General features: G+C 42.2%; 1 protein-coding gene across 3 annotated transcripts in view; it reads left to right on the forward strand.

Moving 5' to 3' along the window:
* The window catches only part of bcar1 (BCAR1 scaffold protein, Cas family member), a 243,966-nt gene that overhangs the window by 163,355 nt on the left and 63,646 nt on the right, over window positions 1-16,965 (forward strand). For all 3 annotated transcript variants that reach the window (XM_043707042.1, XM_043707041.1, XM_043707040.1), the window contains exon 2: window positions 779-1,579. In XM_043707042.1, coding sequence (XP_043562977.1) covers window positions 779-1,579 — 801 coding nt within the window. The remainder of the gene's footprint in view (window positions 1-778; window positions 1,580-16,965) is intronic.

Genomic DNA, 16,965 nt, shown 5'->3' on the forward strand with positions numbered 1-16,965 from the left:
AAGCTGTTGAAGTCCACATTGATGCTCTGGGGTTGAAGTGTTCCGAGGCGGAAGATGAGGCGTTCTTCCTCCAGGCGTCTGGTGGTGAGGGAGCGGCGGTGAAGGAGGCCCAGGACCTCCATGTCCTCGGTAGAGTGGGAGGGGGAGTTGAGATGTTGGGCCATGGGGCGGTGTGGTTGATTGGTGCGGGTGTCTCGGAGATGTTCCCTAAAGCGCTCTGCTAGGAGGCGCCCAGTAATTGTTTACCAGCCTGTTATGGACACTGGGGAGTAACATTGTTCACTCTATGAAGTCACCTTGTAATAATTTTAGTCACACATATTGTTTACTTACAACCTGTAGTGTTTTTTAAAAATGTAAATGACCCGAGCATTTTCAGAGCTCTAATGTTAACAGTTTAAATATTAGCATATAATAAAGCAGGAAGTAGAACTTAACCAAACATTGGGATAAGGTTTTTTGCCATTTGCAGTGAAGTGATAAATGTGATTCTAGGTAATGTGCTCATGATATCTCGATTAATATTGAAAGATAAAATCATCCACCTTTCTGAGCATATTGGAGGTTAATAAGCTAACGTATCAAACCAAGTATTTTGTAAATTTATTCATATAAGTACTTCATTTGAAATCTAGTCTAGAGAAAACTTTCACTTGAAAAATATTTTGTGCAAAGTAATTCTTGGCAATATCAGATCAAGACATATTTCACTGCATTCCTTCTGTCCAGATTTAGAAATATGAGGCACACCTAAAGAAGCTTTTTTTATTTATTACAGAATGTGCTGGCAAAAGCCTTGTACGACAATGTGGCTGAATCACCAGATGAACTCACATTTCGCAAAGGGGATATCATGACGGTTTTGGAACGTAACACCGGAGGTTTAGAAGGATGGTGGCTCTGTTCACTACATGGGCGACAAGGTATCGTGCCTGGCAACCGCCTAAAGATCCTGGTGGGAATGTATGAGAAAAAACAGCCAACCTCCAGCCAAGCACAACAGGCCCCACAATCACCACAGCCTTACCAGCAACAGAATGTATACCAAATGCCATCCCAGTCTTCACAGTATACAGCTATGCACCCTGCTTACCAACAGGGAGACAATGTCTATATGATGCCCTCATCAAACAAAGTACAACAGAATTTGTATCAGGTTCCTCCTGCACTACAAAACCAGTCTAACAAGTGCCCAGTCACTCCAACAAAATTGCAGCAACAGACATTGTATCAAAAGACAACATCTCAAGGCCAGTTGACCCAGTCCATGAACCCAACGCAGGAGATTTACCAGGTGCCTCCATCTATGAACCAATCCCAGGATGTCTACCAGGTACCATCAAAGAGTCCACCTCAGGATATCTATCAGGTGCCCCCATCCACTGGGTCTGTGCAAGATATCTACCAAATACCTCCATCCATGAATCCAGCCCAGGACATCTACCAAGTACCTCCATCCATGAATCCAGCCCAGGACATCTACCAAGTACCTCCATCCATGAATCAGTCACAGGACATCTACCAGATACCTCCTTCCCTGGAAAAGACAAATTGGGAAGGAACAAAACCAATGGGAAAGGTAAGAGAAGTACCTGAACTGTGAGCACACCTTCAGAAAAAGATAGTACTGCATCTACAAATTGTCCACCGTTAATAATTGTGGGGAAACAGGAAGGCAGTTCCCATTCATCAGTTATTGCCATGCTATTGGAAAGGTAGGGAAGGTATGTAGGAACATTCAGAATGACTACAGAAAAGATTTGAAAGGATGTTGCCAGGGTTGGAGGGTTTGAGCTATAGTGGGAAGCTGAATAGACTGGGGCTGTTTTCCCTGGAGTGTCTGAGGCTGAGGGGTGACCTTACCGAGGTTTATAAAATCATGAGAGGCGTGGATAGGATAAATAGGCAATGACTGTTCCCTGGGTTGAGGGAGTCCAAAACTAGACAGTATAGGATTAGGGTGAGAGGGGAAAGATTTATAAAGGACCTAAGGGGCAACTTTTTCAATCAGAGGGTGGTGCGTGTATGGAATGAGCTGCCAGAGGAGATGGTGGAGGCTGGTACAGTTATAATATTTAAAAGGTATCTGGATGGGTATATGCATAGGAAGGGTTTAGAGGGGTATGGGCTGGGTGCTGGTGAATGGGACTAGATTGGGTTGGGATATCTGGTCAGCATGGACAAGTTGGACCGAAGGGTCTGTTTCTGTACTGTGCGTCTCTATGACTGTATGACTTATCTACGATTATCACAATAACACTGTCCAAAGTCATAGTGGATGGCTTGAACACCTAAGTTTTAAAAAGTACAGTGAGAAATACACAATATTCAGATTACAAATTACATTCCTCAAACCCTGTACAGAGTTGTCCCAGTCTTTCTTTTCACTTGTGCCAAAATGGGAGTTGGCCTGTCTGGAAATTTAACAGGAACAATAAGCTGAGCTTCTTCAGCCTACCTGGGGGCGCAAACATTACAGGCAATGTCAAAGTAAATTCAGCTATAACACTTTAATGTTACAGTTTCCTTTTATGAACAATGTCTACTCCAAGGCGAAGGAAAGCTCTAACCCATTAAATTGAAAGCATTTCTGCTTCAGACACACTATGTGCGATGCTACCTTCTTTCCAAGTTAGTTGATAAGCCAACAAATAGTTATTGAATTTGATTATTCCATTGCATTGGCTGCTTCCACATTGAAGTTACCACCTGCAAGTACAATGACAGCAACCTTTATAGGGGTTCTTAAAGTGGTTTCGTTAATTCTGGAACATGTTAAAGACAGCCCCAGTATAACTAGTCATCCATGTAAAGCAACAGTACGTAACAAAAAAACAGAGTTAACATTCTTCAGTTTTATTTTTCTTTACATCAGTTATTTTGTTTATAAACCTGCCAGCACAGATCTGGAGTGGGATATGAGGTAATTAAAATGTTTGGTCAATTTGAATTTAACATGTAGCCAGTTTCGTTGAGGACATTGGAGCAGAAAATTGAGTGGAATTAAAACAAACATCCAATCTGGACATGCTCCTTCTGATCAGCGGGTTGGACACAATGTTCCTCTTCATCCATATTGTGTGCAGTTTGAGCTGTTTAATCATGAACAGGCTTCTGCAGTTTTTGAGATGATGCAGAAAGGTGTGAATGTGGTTCCTGTATAACAGGAGTTAAAGTGAGAAAGGAAAGACTTGTTTCTTTTCTTTGGGGGGAGGAGAAGAAAGGTATTTTTGAGGTGACCTCTAAAATTATGAAAGGGTTGAATAAACTGATCCAGAGTTTCTGTGAAGTATGAGATTGTGAGATACCACAGATTACATGTTAAATAAAGGAATTCTAGGTGTATGCCATAACACACGATTCAATTGGTAGCTCTGTTCTCTTGAGGCAGCAAGTTGTGCATTAACCAAATACTTTGATCAAAGGGGAGAGGTGTTTTCCTCGAGTTAAAGCAAGGAATTCTGTTACCACCCTGGCAAACATTCCTTAATCAGCTAACACCACCAAAACTATCTCATTGCTTTTTATGGGATTGCACTGTGCAAAGAATGGCTGCTTTATTTCCATCATAATCATCCACTTAAGATAAACCTTTGCAATGCTTTATTCATGAGAGACAAAGCAAAGCATTATTTACCTAAGTATTAGTTGTCATAGTGGAAAAACTTGGAGATAGTGAGGACTGCAGATGCTGGAAAGTCAGTTGATAAAGTGAACCGTAATGAAAGGTTCTAACCTGAAACGTTGACCCCCCCTTCTCCTCTAATGCTACTTGACCTGCTGTACTTGTTCCAGCTCCACACTTTATTGACACCGGAAGAACTTGCTTTTCTTCAGTTAGCGCCTTAAAATCTTTTACATATATCTGCAAAGCCAGAGGGAACTTGTTACTTTTTAAGCTCAGGATAGGTCAAGTTATTTCTGCTTTTGTTGCCGTATGTAATGTAACTACATATTCAATTTGTTATCAATAAATATTGAAACAACGAGTTTAGTTTTCATAGTGAATTACTTGTCCAAGGAAGTTTAATAGGTCTTCACAATGGTGAGGAATTCGGTAGAGTAAACCGGGAGAAGCTGTTTCTAGTGACAGGAAGGTCACTGTATAAAATCCCATGTGAATAGTGCTGCCTTTGAAAGTGTAGGCTATTTGCTCATGTGTCTGGAGAGGGACTCAAACCATGACCTATTGAATCAGACAAGAGTGCTACCACTGAAACAAAGCTGACACTTTCGTGAGGGAAAGCCAAAGGGAGCTGGAGATGTCGAATACATTATGAAAAGCCACTGAAATGGGCAATGTAAATGAGTTCAGGCGACAATTGGAGAAGGAACTGAAAAGTATGGGACTAAATTGGACCTCATGACCCTCCCGTATTCTTAAAATGTTCTTGTATGGCTAAATTCATGAGTTTCCATAGCATTGGGGGAGGGGTGTGTGTATGGATGGGTGGTTGGGGGAGGTGGGGGGGTGGAAAACGTGTGGAATAGAAGAGCTTGGAGGACTTCCCGAGGTAGTTATTGGGTGGCACAGGAGCAAGCACACACCGTTGCCATAACAGAACTGATGAAGCATGCTTGGTTAATGACTACCTCTATTGAAATGAATTTATCTCCCCCTCACTATTGGACTCCAATAACTGTAAACCAGCCAGCTGTCCTTTATGATCTCATTGTCCCTTAGAAATCAAACCAGAAATAGAAATTTAAATGGAAACATGTTGAGGTTAATCATAATTTTTAATTGTTTGAACTGTAAAAGAGGCCCCCCTGAGAATGATCTTGTGTCATACAGTCATATTTTTGTGTGTAAATCATGTCTTTCTGGGTACACAACTCCATGTTTGAGGAATTGTGCAGGGAGGATGTAAAAATAACTGTTTAGGGTAAGGCTGTAGAATTGGGTTAAAGTCAGTTAATAGTCTTTTACTTGCAGCTAGCAGAGGTAATGGAGAGAAAGTGCCAAGTACAGCTTTGTTAAAGTGAGCAGAAATCGGACTTGGATTGCAGCTCATCTTTATATTTTTGACAAGTTAGAAAGTGTCTTTTGATTCTGCAGTAAGGCGAGTGTGAAATCTAACCAGAACCAGAAGGGTCACAGTCAGTAACCAGCTGATGACTGGCACTCGGCCTTAATGGGAAATAATTGGTAATATGGTTCATTTAATGATGTGTCACAAACAGATGGGGAAATGTAATTCTGTGACGATAATATGCTACTCATTACTTTTTGAGGTCAGCGTAGGTCAGACTATTTCTGCACTTGTTCCTGCATTTAATGTAATTGAAAAAGTTGAGTGTTTAAAATACTTAACTGTATATACAATTTGTGATCAATGAACATTTAAAAAGAGTTTAGTTTTTATCCTGAATTACTCGTGCAAGCAGATTTAATAGATCTTCAAAATTGTGAGAGGTTTTGATAGTGTAAATAGGGAGAAATTGCCAGTAGCAGATGATGGATATTTAGCATAATTCATTAAGGGACCAAGGGGAGAAATGAGAAGTATTTTTATGAAACAAGTTATAATGATTTAGAATACATTGTGTGAAAGGGAGATGGGTGTACATTTGGTACATTTTGAGGGATTTGGATTTACACTTGCAAAGTGTAAACTAGTAGGATTAATTGGAAAGCTGCAACGAGTTGGCATAGGCACTGTGGGCCAAATGGCCGCCTCCTGAGATGTCTGATTCTAGAGCTGGCCAACATGTGAGTTTTTCTTTTCCAATAAGGGCTTGTTGTCTACTGATTTCATGTTGGAAGACCTAATGGCGGGTTCTGTTCCAAACAGATGGGCCTTGTGGGCCGCAAGCCTAATGGTAGGACGAACCATCAAGTGAATGCATTTATGTGACAGATTCTCATGCTGTGCTATTGAAACAATTTAGAAAAGTACGGGGAAAAAAAAAACTGGCAATCATCTCAACAGAAAATAAATCTGACACTACCCCAAAATGTAACCTGATGATACACCCAAATGCCAGGCAGTTTTTATATGACATTTGGTTACACCAAAATTACAATGGGTTTCTCTCTTTTTTTATGTTGCATTCATTTTGAGCATAACCTTTTGAAAGTCGAGGCAAGAAAACGTGGAGATCTGGCTTCACTTGTGAAAACTTTCTACTAAACCTGATTGACAATGTTGCATACAATTTCCACGCTCTCATTTAGACATCTTTCTCTTCCGCCCCACCTCCCGTGCATTGGGTTTCTGGAGTAGCAACTGTGTTAAACATGGTCAGCTGTAATATGTACTGAAGGGGGATTTTCTAGAATGGTTACAGTCTGAGGAGATCACTGTTATATGGACAGACTAGAGAAACTGAGATGTTAGAGCGGAGATGGCTCAGAGATTTGATGAGGTTTTTAAAATCATCATGGGTGAAATAAGTAGTGAGTGTTTCCAATGGCTGTGGGGCCAGTTACAAAGGGGAAGTGGATTTTACAGTGATTGGTCAAAGAGGCAGCTCAGCATGAGCAAGAACTGATTTGTGCATTGAGTGGTAGGATTTGGAAGGTCATTTTGATACCATGACACACAAGAGACTTGTGAGAAAGGTTATAGCTCACGGAATAAAAGCAGCGTGGGTATAAATTTGGCTGAATGATAGAAAACTGAGAGTAATGGTCAGTGAAGATATTTTGCCGGCTGGAAGGAGATTTGCATTAGAGTGTCCCAGGGCATTGTAGAAGAGATCCTTCCTTTTCCTGACATGTATTAATGATTTGGATCTTGGCGTTATGGGAAGTAATTTCAACGTTTATGGATGATACCAAACTTGGGAACATGGTAAGCTGGGAGGGACAAACTTCAGTAGGGCATAGATAGTGTGGAGCGAGTGGATAGGTGGCTGATGAAGCTCATTACAGAGAAATGTGAGGTATTTTGGAAAACAAAAAATGGACAGACAATATGAAATGGGCGATACCATTCTAGAGCTGAAAATGTGTCATTGGAAAAGCGCAGCAGGTCAGGCAGCATCCAAGGAGCAAGAGAATTGATGTTTTGGGCATGAGCCCTTCTTCAGGAAGATTTGAAATATTCATTCCTGAAGAAGGGCTTATGCCCAAAACGTCGATTCTCCTGCTCCTTGGATGCTGCCTGACCTGCGCTTTTCCAGCAATACATTTTCAGCTCTGATCTCCAGCATCTGCAGTCCTAGAATGATGTTGATAAATTATGAATTTTTAATTTTCTTTAAAGTACCCTATGTCACATTTTTATTGCCTCACCTTGACATTGATTTATTACCATACTCCCTTCCCAAAACCATTAAAAATGGATGTTTAGATTAGATTACTTTACAGTGTGGAAACAGGCCCTTCGGCCCAACAAGTCCACACCGACCGGCCGAAGCGCACCCACCCAGACCCATTCCCCTACATTTACCCCTGCACCTAACACTACAGGCAATTTAGCGTGGCCAATTCACCTAATCTGCACATTTTTGAAGTGTGGGAGGAAACCGGAGCACCCGGAGGAAACCCACGCAGACACGGGGAGAATGTGCAAACTCCACACAGTCAGTCGCCTGAGGCAGGAATTGAACCCGGGTCTCTGGCGCTGTGAGGCAGCAGTGCTAACCACTGTGCCACCGTGTTGCCTCCTCTCTGGATGAGTAGGTTACATAAAATATCTATCCAGTCCAGCTGAAGAAAGCTTTCATGAGGCTTTCAAATGTTGGTTGTCTTTATAAAGGCTGTCTTCTGAAGCTGCAAATTTGATGACCGTCTCGAAGCTTTTATGATTTGTGTCGTGTGAAGATTTTTTTTCCCTATGATGTACCCACGCTGTAGGGAAAGGCCTGGCAACAGGCCTCCTTGGCTGTTAATAATGGAAGATATAAACTGCAGGGGGTTTCTGCAAGGAGCTAATTTATTCTGCACAGTTGTGCCTTCTGCACCTTTTAATCAGCGAAGACATCTGGCAGTATGGTGCTGTGATGAGCAGCGCATTTAAAGTGCTTACACCCTAAAGATGCACATCATGCTGTTTCTGGCTGACAAAAACTTCCATCACCCAAGACAGAGGCGCATCCATTTCACAGGTCACGCCCACTCTCTCTGTTGAGGAAGAGCTGAGGATCTGCACTGACATCCTCCTCGTTCTGTTAGCCCTATTACAGGGTGTAGACTTTTTTTTTGTTGCTGGGAGATTAACATAAAAAGAGGAATAGTTTGGAACTGGGTATTGCAGGTTTTTGTTTTTCTAAGATCTTGGAGCCTCCCTCAGGGTGTGTTGGAGGCGGAGTGACACATGCTGATAGTTTTCATTCTCTCTGGTTTGCCTACGTTTCGAGTTGTTGGTGCTAGTCAGTTTAAAGGGTTGTTTCTTAGCCTTCATGATCCTATCGAACTGCGACTCCACTTTCAAGGAGCTATGAACCTACACTCCAAAGTCTCTTTGTTCCCTAGGACCTTACCATTAAGTGTATAAGTCCTGCTAAGATTTGCTTTCCCAAAATGCTGCACCTCCCATTTAACTAAATTAAACTCCATCTGCCACTTCTCAGCTCATTGGCCCATCTGGTCAAGCTCCCGTTGTAATCTGAGGTAACCCTCTTCGCTGTCCACTATACCTCCAATTTTGGTGTCATCTGAAACCTTACTAACTATACCTCTTATGCTCACGTCCAAATCATTTATATAAATGATGAAAAGTAGTGGACCAAGCACCGATCCTTGTGGCACTCCACTGGTCAGTTTAAGTTTAAATCCTGCCAAGCAGCTTGAGCAAATCTCCCTGCCAGTACATTAGTCCCCTTCCAATTCAGTTGCAATCCGTCCTCCTTGTACCAGTCTTATTTGTTCCAAATGCTACATCCATTTAAGTAGTGTGTCTCATTATAATTTTGTTCTCCTTTGAGACTCTATTTGCTGCTGTTTTTCGATGTTAAAGGTTTATAAAATCCTGAAGAGCATAAATAGGGTGAATATTCTTTTTTCTAGAGTAGGGGAGTCCAAAACTAGAGGGCATAGATTTAAGGTGAGGGGGGTGGGGTGAGAGAGAAAGATTTTAAAAGGAACTGAGGGGTAACTTTTTCACGTAGGGGGTGATGGATGTCTTGAATGAGCTGTCGGAGGAGGTGGTGGAGGTTGGTACAATTACAACATTTAAAAGGCATCTGGACGGGTATCTGAATAGGAAGGGTTTAGAGGGATATAGGCCAAATGCTGGCAAATGGGACTAATTCAGAATGGGATGTCTGATCAGTTAGACAAAAGGGAGTGTGTCCGTTCTGTATGACTCTCTGACCTTCAAGGTTTGATAACCTCCTTCAAAAGATTGTTAAATAAAGTATTACAAAGTTGCTATTTGTTGACCAAATTCTCTCCAACCGGTCATAGAGTCATAGAATCATAGAGATAAACAGACCCTTCGGTCCAACCCGTCCATGCCGACCAGATATCCCAACCCAATCTAGTTCCATCTGCCAGCACCCGTCCCATATCCCTCCAAACCCTTCCCATTCATATACCCATCCAAATGCCTCTTAAATGTTGCAGTTGTCCCAGCCTCCACCACATCCTCTGGCAGCTCATTCCATACACGTACCACCCTCTGCGTGAAAAAGCTGTCCCTTGGGTCTCTTTTATATCCTTCCCCTCTCACCCTAAACCTATGCCCTCTCGTTCTGGACTCCCCAACCCCAGGGAAAAGACTTTGCCTATTTTTGTGAGAGTTCTTTTTTTCTTCAGATTAATTTTGGCAGCATTTTTGTGTTGCCACATGCTTAATGCAATCTGCAATAAGTAAGCCCAGTTAAAGGCTTTTAGTTGTTTAGACGAGTGTTATGTTCCCTTGAATGTAGATTACAGAGTGGTCTAATTGAGGTGTTTAAGATGATCAAAGGAGTTTAAAGTTAGAGAGGAGCAATTTCCTCTAGTCTGGAGCAAGGAAGTATGATGCTGTATTATTCATTCACGAGACAAGGGCATCGCTGGCTAGGCCCAACATTTATTGCCCATCCCTATTTGCCCAGGGGGCGATGAAGAGTCGATCACATTTGCTGTGCGTCTGGAGTTACATTAGGCCAGACCACATAAGGACGGCAGTTTTCTTCCTTTTATAGGACACCAGTGAACCAGATGGGTTTTTCAGACAGTTGGCAATGGATTCACAGTCATCATTGGACTCTTATTCCCAGAATCTTTTTTGTATATTCCACCATCTGCCGTAGTGGGATTCGAATTCTGGTTCCCCAGATTATTACCTGGATTTCTGGATTAACAATCCAATGATAATACCACACGGTCATTACTTCCATGTTGTATAAAGGAAAATCTTGAACTCACTCCTTCAAAAAACTTCACAGTATGTCAATTGAAATTTTAAAAATGAGTTTGAGAGTTTTTGGTTCGACAGGGATATGAAGGGTTATGGAAGCTGTGGCTCATGGGTTAGAATACCTTTTGAGAGACGTGCTCTTGATGTCAGTGCTGTATCATGGCATGTGACCTGAGGTATAAAAGTCTCATACTCCACCCTACCTGGGGCTACCCGAAGCATGACACTCTGCTGGAAGCATGCTGCTCCGTTGTAATTGAATAGCTGAATGTTGGCCCAGGTTCTGATGTGCCTTTGATTGTAATATTTGTATATAGTAGCCAGTGTATGTTGGGTTATTCAATAACAGGATATATACTTGTATCTACATTCTAATCAACCTCTTCAGAGATGTTATTGCAGGATTCTGAAACCGGTGGGATTTGAACCTGGGCTTCCTAGCTCAGAGATAGGGGTGCTACCACTGCTCCCTATTCTGTAACTTAAGAAGCAATATATAAGCATAAAACCGCCTGTTTGAGGCAAAATCACATCCAAAATAATATAGTTATTCGGATCAACCTGTTCAGCCATACCTGGTGCAGGTGGGACCTAACATACCACAAAAGTCTTCCTAGAAACCAGTCGATATTTAATTTTTCCTTATTAACCCAATCGGCGATGTATTACACACATTTTAGTTTGCAGCTGGAGGAGTTAGCTCCTGGCTCAGAGTTAGGGGCAGCACCACCGCACTGTAGAAAATGAAGATAAGGGTGAGAGGTGATCCAATAGAAAGATGAAATAGACTTGTGGCTAAATTACTTATTCCTGTTGTGTGTTCTTGGCTTTACCAGGCAGTCCTTATATAGACAAAAAGCAAATATATGATTGATTTGCTAACCAAAGCTGGTCTGGAGCTTGTAATAATGACCCCACATTAGCTTCACCCCCTGGATTAGGTCCGAGGAAAGATCAGCGATGTTTCCTGCACCTGACCACTAGCCAGTAAATCAATGTGGGCATTGGATAAGGACAGGACTGGGTACAACTGTGATGCCAACCTTTCGATTCAAGGATCAGAATTGAATAGTGGCCACTTAGGAGAGTAAAATGGGCAACCCCTCTCCCTCCCACCCAGCCCCCTGCACAGTACCATTGGAACCATACCCCAGCAAGGAGACAGTATCCAGAGGACAGCACTATAATAATGAGAAATCCTTTTTAACCAATGCACAAACGACCAAAAGCAGTCCCATGGAATTGCATTGAATCTAGAGTACATCATTAGGCTAATCTGCCCAACAGTTTATGCTCCAAACAAGATCCTTTCGCTTTGCTTCATCTCACCTTAACAGTGTCGCTTTTCTATCCATCCTTGGTTATTGTCATTGTCCAGCTCTCCCAGGTTTCTGGTTTGTTTGAGTAGAGCCTGATGACTGAGTTCAGGACTCTCTCTTGTTGCTGTTGTAGTGCAGACTGACCATATACTATTATACTGGACAGAGAAGTGCTTGCATTTCACTCTGCTCACCACTGGCTCCCCAGCTCAAGTGTCTGAGGAACACTGGCTTTCAGAAAATTACTGGAAACAATGGCTAAAAATAGTTTCCAGTCTCTCAATCCTCTGGCGTATTTGTCCAAGTGAGAATTATTTCTTTACAGTCGTTTAGGAAAAAAAAATCCTTCCTCAATGGCTGATGATTAATGGCAAGATGACCCTAACTGAAATCACTGGTGACTGAAAGGCCACTCTTTAAAGTGCTCTTTATCCTGTTTACACTGGAGATTTCATCACAGGCACATGTAGGTATAATTAGGTTATCACTTTTCAGACCCGAACCTTGGTTTCCAAAACCAGAGTCTGAGGAGCCATGCACACCAGAACGACAGAGTTGCCAGTGTGTGCTTGTACGTTGTGGCCCTGTGCCCCATTGATTCGAACACAAAACTGCAGTAGTAGTCTCAACATGATGTAGCTCTTAAGCTCCTGACTAACATAGGCACTTAGACTTCATTCATGCAAGCAAGGATATATCTGCCCTCTGCCAAGCTGTGCATAAAAGAGGTGAATCTGTCAAGGAACCAAGAGCCTTTTCTGATTCAGAACCTGCAGAATGTGCATTTAATATCGAGGTGGATTCGTGACTGAATTAATTTGCTTGCTAATTTGATGTTGAGAGTGAAGATTAGATAGCACCAACCTCTCAGTAACGTAGTCAATACTTTTACAGTACAGTACAGCTGCTTTTTGGAATACGTACCACATTTCATTGCACACCGTACTGATACAGCACACGGACTTTTTACAATGAGGGATAGGACGACCTCTGACCCTCTTCGGCACTGGCCCAAGCATTTGGATCCCAGGTGTGGGCCATGACCCCTCTCAGAATTTTACCTCCACCAAACACCCCCCAGCTTATTCTGTGTATCGACAAGAATGATGTATAATGACCAGTTGGTTGTTATGTAGGTGAAGAAACCCCAGGAAGAGACCAGAGTCCACAGGAATCACAATAACAGGGTAATTGTTGAGGAGTCTGATATGGCTTTGGGAGGGAAAGGCTACAAAGGGAAAACAATGTGAATTTGATAAATATATCATGTTAAAATCTGAGATTTGTAAAAGGCTAGTCAAATGAATTTTAGGTATTTTCTAATCAGCTTGTTCAAAGATGTTATTACACATCTTCAGAGCAGGTGGAACTTGAACTTGGGCCTCCTGACTCAGAGTAGGGACACTTGCTTTTGATCTATAAATTGTTAACACCAATTACAAAAGTAGTTCTAAAGATGCTATCCCAAGAGCTCAGAAATAATAGTCTTTAGGCACCACAGGGTCTGGAAACCATTGTTTTAAAAAGCGCATTTTAATTTTAATTTGTTAACTTAAATTTATTGACTTCTGTTAGTGAACCTTTAAGGAGCTCGGCACCCTTTTAACCTGGTTTGAATTTGATTTATTTTATTCCACGGATTTTGAAGAAAAGAGAAACAAATCGCGTATCTGGTTAGCAGATGAGAGAGTCCTGAATTGGAGTCAGAATCATAGAGATGTGCAGCACGGACATCTGTCATGCCGACCAGATATCCTAACCTAATCTAGTACCATTTGCCAGCACTTGGCCCATATCCAGCTCATTCCACATACGTACCACCCTCTGTGTGGAAAAGTTGCCTCTTAGGTCCCTTTTATATCTCTCCTCTCTCACCCTAAACCTATGCCCTCTAGTTCTGGACTCCCCCATCCCTGGGAAGAGACCTTGTCTATTTACCCTATCCATGCCCCTCAGGATTTTGCAAACCTCATTGAAGCAGCTAGATTTCAGCAAAGGTACTAGTAAGGAGTTACAGTTGGAGAGAATGTGAAAAAGGAATACGTGTGTTGCCCTGCCTGGTCAGATGGGGACTCCCTGTGAGATCAGGGCTTCCTACAGAGTGGATAGCGGACTCCGAGGGAGCACAGGCCTAACTGGTCAGTCCTTGAGGCCTGATTCCTGCTCTGCTACACTAGATACCGATTGAAAGCAGGTCCTCTATAATTGAATTAGCTCTCATTGACACACAGAGGCAAGGCATAGTTGGACGGTACCAACCATCTCTGTCCCTAATGATGGATTCAGTACCTTCAAGAGAGAAAAGGGGATGGGGGAAAAAAAAAGAAAGAGGCAAAGATGATGAGTGAAACGTGAAAAGATTCCTTTTGCAGGGTTGTAAATTACAGTTTTCATTTGACACGAGAAATTTATATTGTAAAGGCTGATATAAAACTCACCCTGTGGCCACTCCAAGATATTCAAAGACTGTCTCAAACCGTGCTATGAGCTGGATTCATTGGGTTTGCTCAGCTCCCTGTCAGTAGTAATATATAATAGTTTTAGGTGGTGTATTAACTGCTGTTCAGCTAATAATTAAGAAGGAAAAGTTCCTTCCTGAAGGAGCTGACTCAGAGATTCATTTGCTCAGAGGCTAATAACCTTCTAGTCTCCCACTTCTCATTGCCTTGCGAGTGAGAGCTGGTGATCACATTACTGACTTGATCAAGTCCTTGTCCAGTGTCCATGCCCAATCATGTATTCATCAGCAAATACACAGGGGCAACAAGCCTGGCTGATTTGATTATTTTCCCCACCGTCCACTGTCTGGATACTCTGCCAAGTACAGCAAAACAAGTCTTGTCATATCGTGCTTTAATTGATTGAACAGGGGGTTGGAAAGCGAGGTACATCATGACTGCCTAGCAGCTGGAAAGCTTTGTAATTATTTTAAAACTGTCTTTCAGCTTCTACATGTCCGTGTTGGTTGTGGTGGAAGTAGCCTCACTGTTACCGTCGCTGCTTAATGGCTTTAGTTTGTATCTTTTTGAGGCGACATTGTGAAGCTGCAGCGTTAGTGTCATTTTGTCAGTCAGACCAGTGGCTGCAGACAACTGAGGTAGCATTCCCATTTGCCCCTGCTGAGGCACCTTTAACCCCTTGGCCACCCGCAGGTACTATCTGTCCAGCCTGTGACTTGAAGCTCACGAGAGCACAGCCTTCACCCTGAATGTGTGTGCACCCTGTCGGCCACGTGCTGACTGCTTAGGTCTAATGATATTTTGTCAAAACTTGTTCAGATAATCTTGGTTTAAAGGCTGGAACATAAGAGTAATTGCTCCTGACCTGTACTCCGTCACTTCTGGTAATGTCAGGACTTGTCTTAATTAATCACTTGCAGCGAGCAGTCTTTGTCATTTCCTGTGGAGAAAGGAATCTGGGAGAGGCACTTGTTTGCAAATGTTTGAGCAGCATCCAATTGGGAAGAACCCTTATCTGGACACTCCCAGCTCGAGGTTGGTGTCATCTTCCCAAGAACCTTGGCATTGTCAGTGAGACCATCGCGTGCCCCACCTGGAGGATTGTCAAGATTGCACTGATTCTCAATAGGGTGTAGAGCTTTTCGCTGAGTGGGGAAAGGGATTAACTCTGTAAAGATATTAGAACTGATTGTGCTGTCAGTTGCAGATGACCGTTGTAGATCTCCCCTCAGCCTTACCCTCTTCCTTCAGACCTCCCAAATGTCTCGTTACATCTGCAAACGGTATGGAACAAGTGCGTTTCTGTAGTTTGGCTCTCCAGGACTTTTTTCCCTGGAGTGTAGAAGGTTGAGGGGTGACCTTATAGAAGTTTTTAAAGTCACGAGGGGCATGGATAAGGTTAATGGTAGGTGTTTTTTCCCTAGTATGGGCGATTTCAAGAATAGGAAGCACATTTTATTTAAGGTAAGAGGAGAGAGTTTTAAAACCGATGAGGAGCAAAGTTTTTACACAGAGTGGTTTGTGTGTGGAATGAACTTCCTGAGGAAGTGGTTACATCCCCCAATGTTTAAAAGATGCTTAGATAAGTACATGACTCGGAAAGATTTGGAGGGATGTGGGCCAGGAGCAGGCAGGTGGGACTAGTTTAGTTTGGGATTATGTTCGGCATGGACTGGTTGGACCGAAGGGTCTGTTTCTGTGCTGTATGACTTTGTGTGGGAAATATTTATTTTTAAGTATACCTATTCAGGTTCACTTAACATGAAATTTTAATACAATATTTATTCATTATTTCAAATGATCAAACTACTTTTATATATTGTATATACACAATAGGATCCTTTCAAGTAACCAAATACTTATTCCATGTTTTTAATATGCAGTATGTACAGAATCAATATAGGGATGCAGTGTAGTTGGCAAATTCCACTTGAGAGTGGATAAGAGTCCGGTATATTCTGTGTTGTACTTTTGTGAGCAGTGTTCGGAACATGACATCACAGCCCGGTATCTCCAAATGATCATTTAGTTGGGTTACATTAGGGTCACAGACTGAGTACTAAACAATGGGTTTTTAAAGTGTGCATGCCACAGAGGTGCAGAGAGGAAGTCAGAACCTTAGCTGATGTAAACTAAAGTGCGATAGCATCTCCTAAGGAATCTGCTGCTCACTAGTGGAACTGGGAAAGACTTTAAACATCCAGAGGTGATTGAATTGCCAGATGATCCATTAGTTGCTTGGCTCCAAGGCATTTAGATCAGAAGTCCAGAATGTTTTGATATTTGCTGCCTTCAAAATGTTTTGCGGGAATGTTATGTGGATGTTTCATAACTTGTTTGTATGTTAATCAGCTACTCTGGAGCTGTAAAATCTTGGGTCCTGTTATGTTTCTGTAAGTTTCACATTGACTCATTGTGATCTGCTGGTCCTCTACTACCTTCCATTTCCTCTGCATGTTGCAGGGAGAGGTTACCATGTGGGCTTTCTCCTGTCAGTCATTTCACAAGGGCACAGAGTAGGAACCTGAATGAACTGACTAGGGTTTGGAAAGCACTAAGTGGTAGGTTGGAGGATACTGATTCAAAAGGGATATGGGAAAAATGCAAGAGAGTGGAGCAAACTGGATGTCCTTTTGGAAGGGCTCATGTAGAGTTATGAGATAGTTAGCCTCCCTTTGTATTGATCTGTACTGCCTGAAGACCCCTCAGCTACAATGGTTGATAAATGATTCTTGGGTTTATGTCTCTGTTCCTTTTCTGGAAGTTGTCTCCATGCTTTGGTCACTTTGTGAGAAGGAGCAGTTCCTGTTATCCATCCCAAATTTATACTGTGCAGCATGTAATCCACGTTTCAAGCCACATTTAACTCACATTTTAGAGTAATTTCCTTGC

This window comes from Chiloscyllium plagiosum, chromosome 17, assembly GCF_004010195.1.
Source record: "Chiloscyllium plagiosum isolate BGI_BamShark_2017 chromosome 17, ASM401019v2, whole genome shotgun sequence".
Taxonomy (NCBI): Eukaryota; Metazoa; Chordata; class Chondrichthyes; order Orectolobiformes; family Hemiscylliidae; genus Chiloscyllium; species Chiloscyllium plagiosum.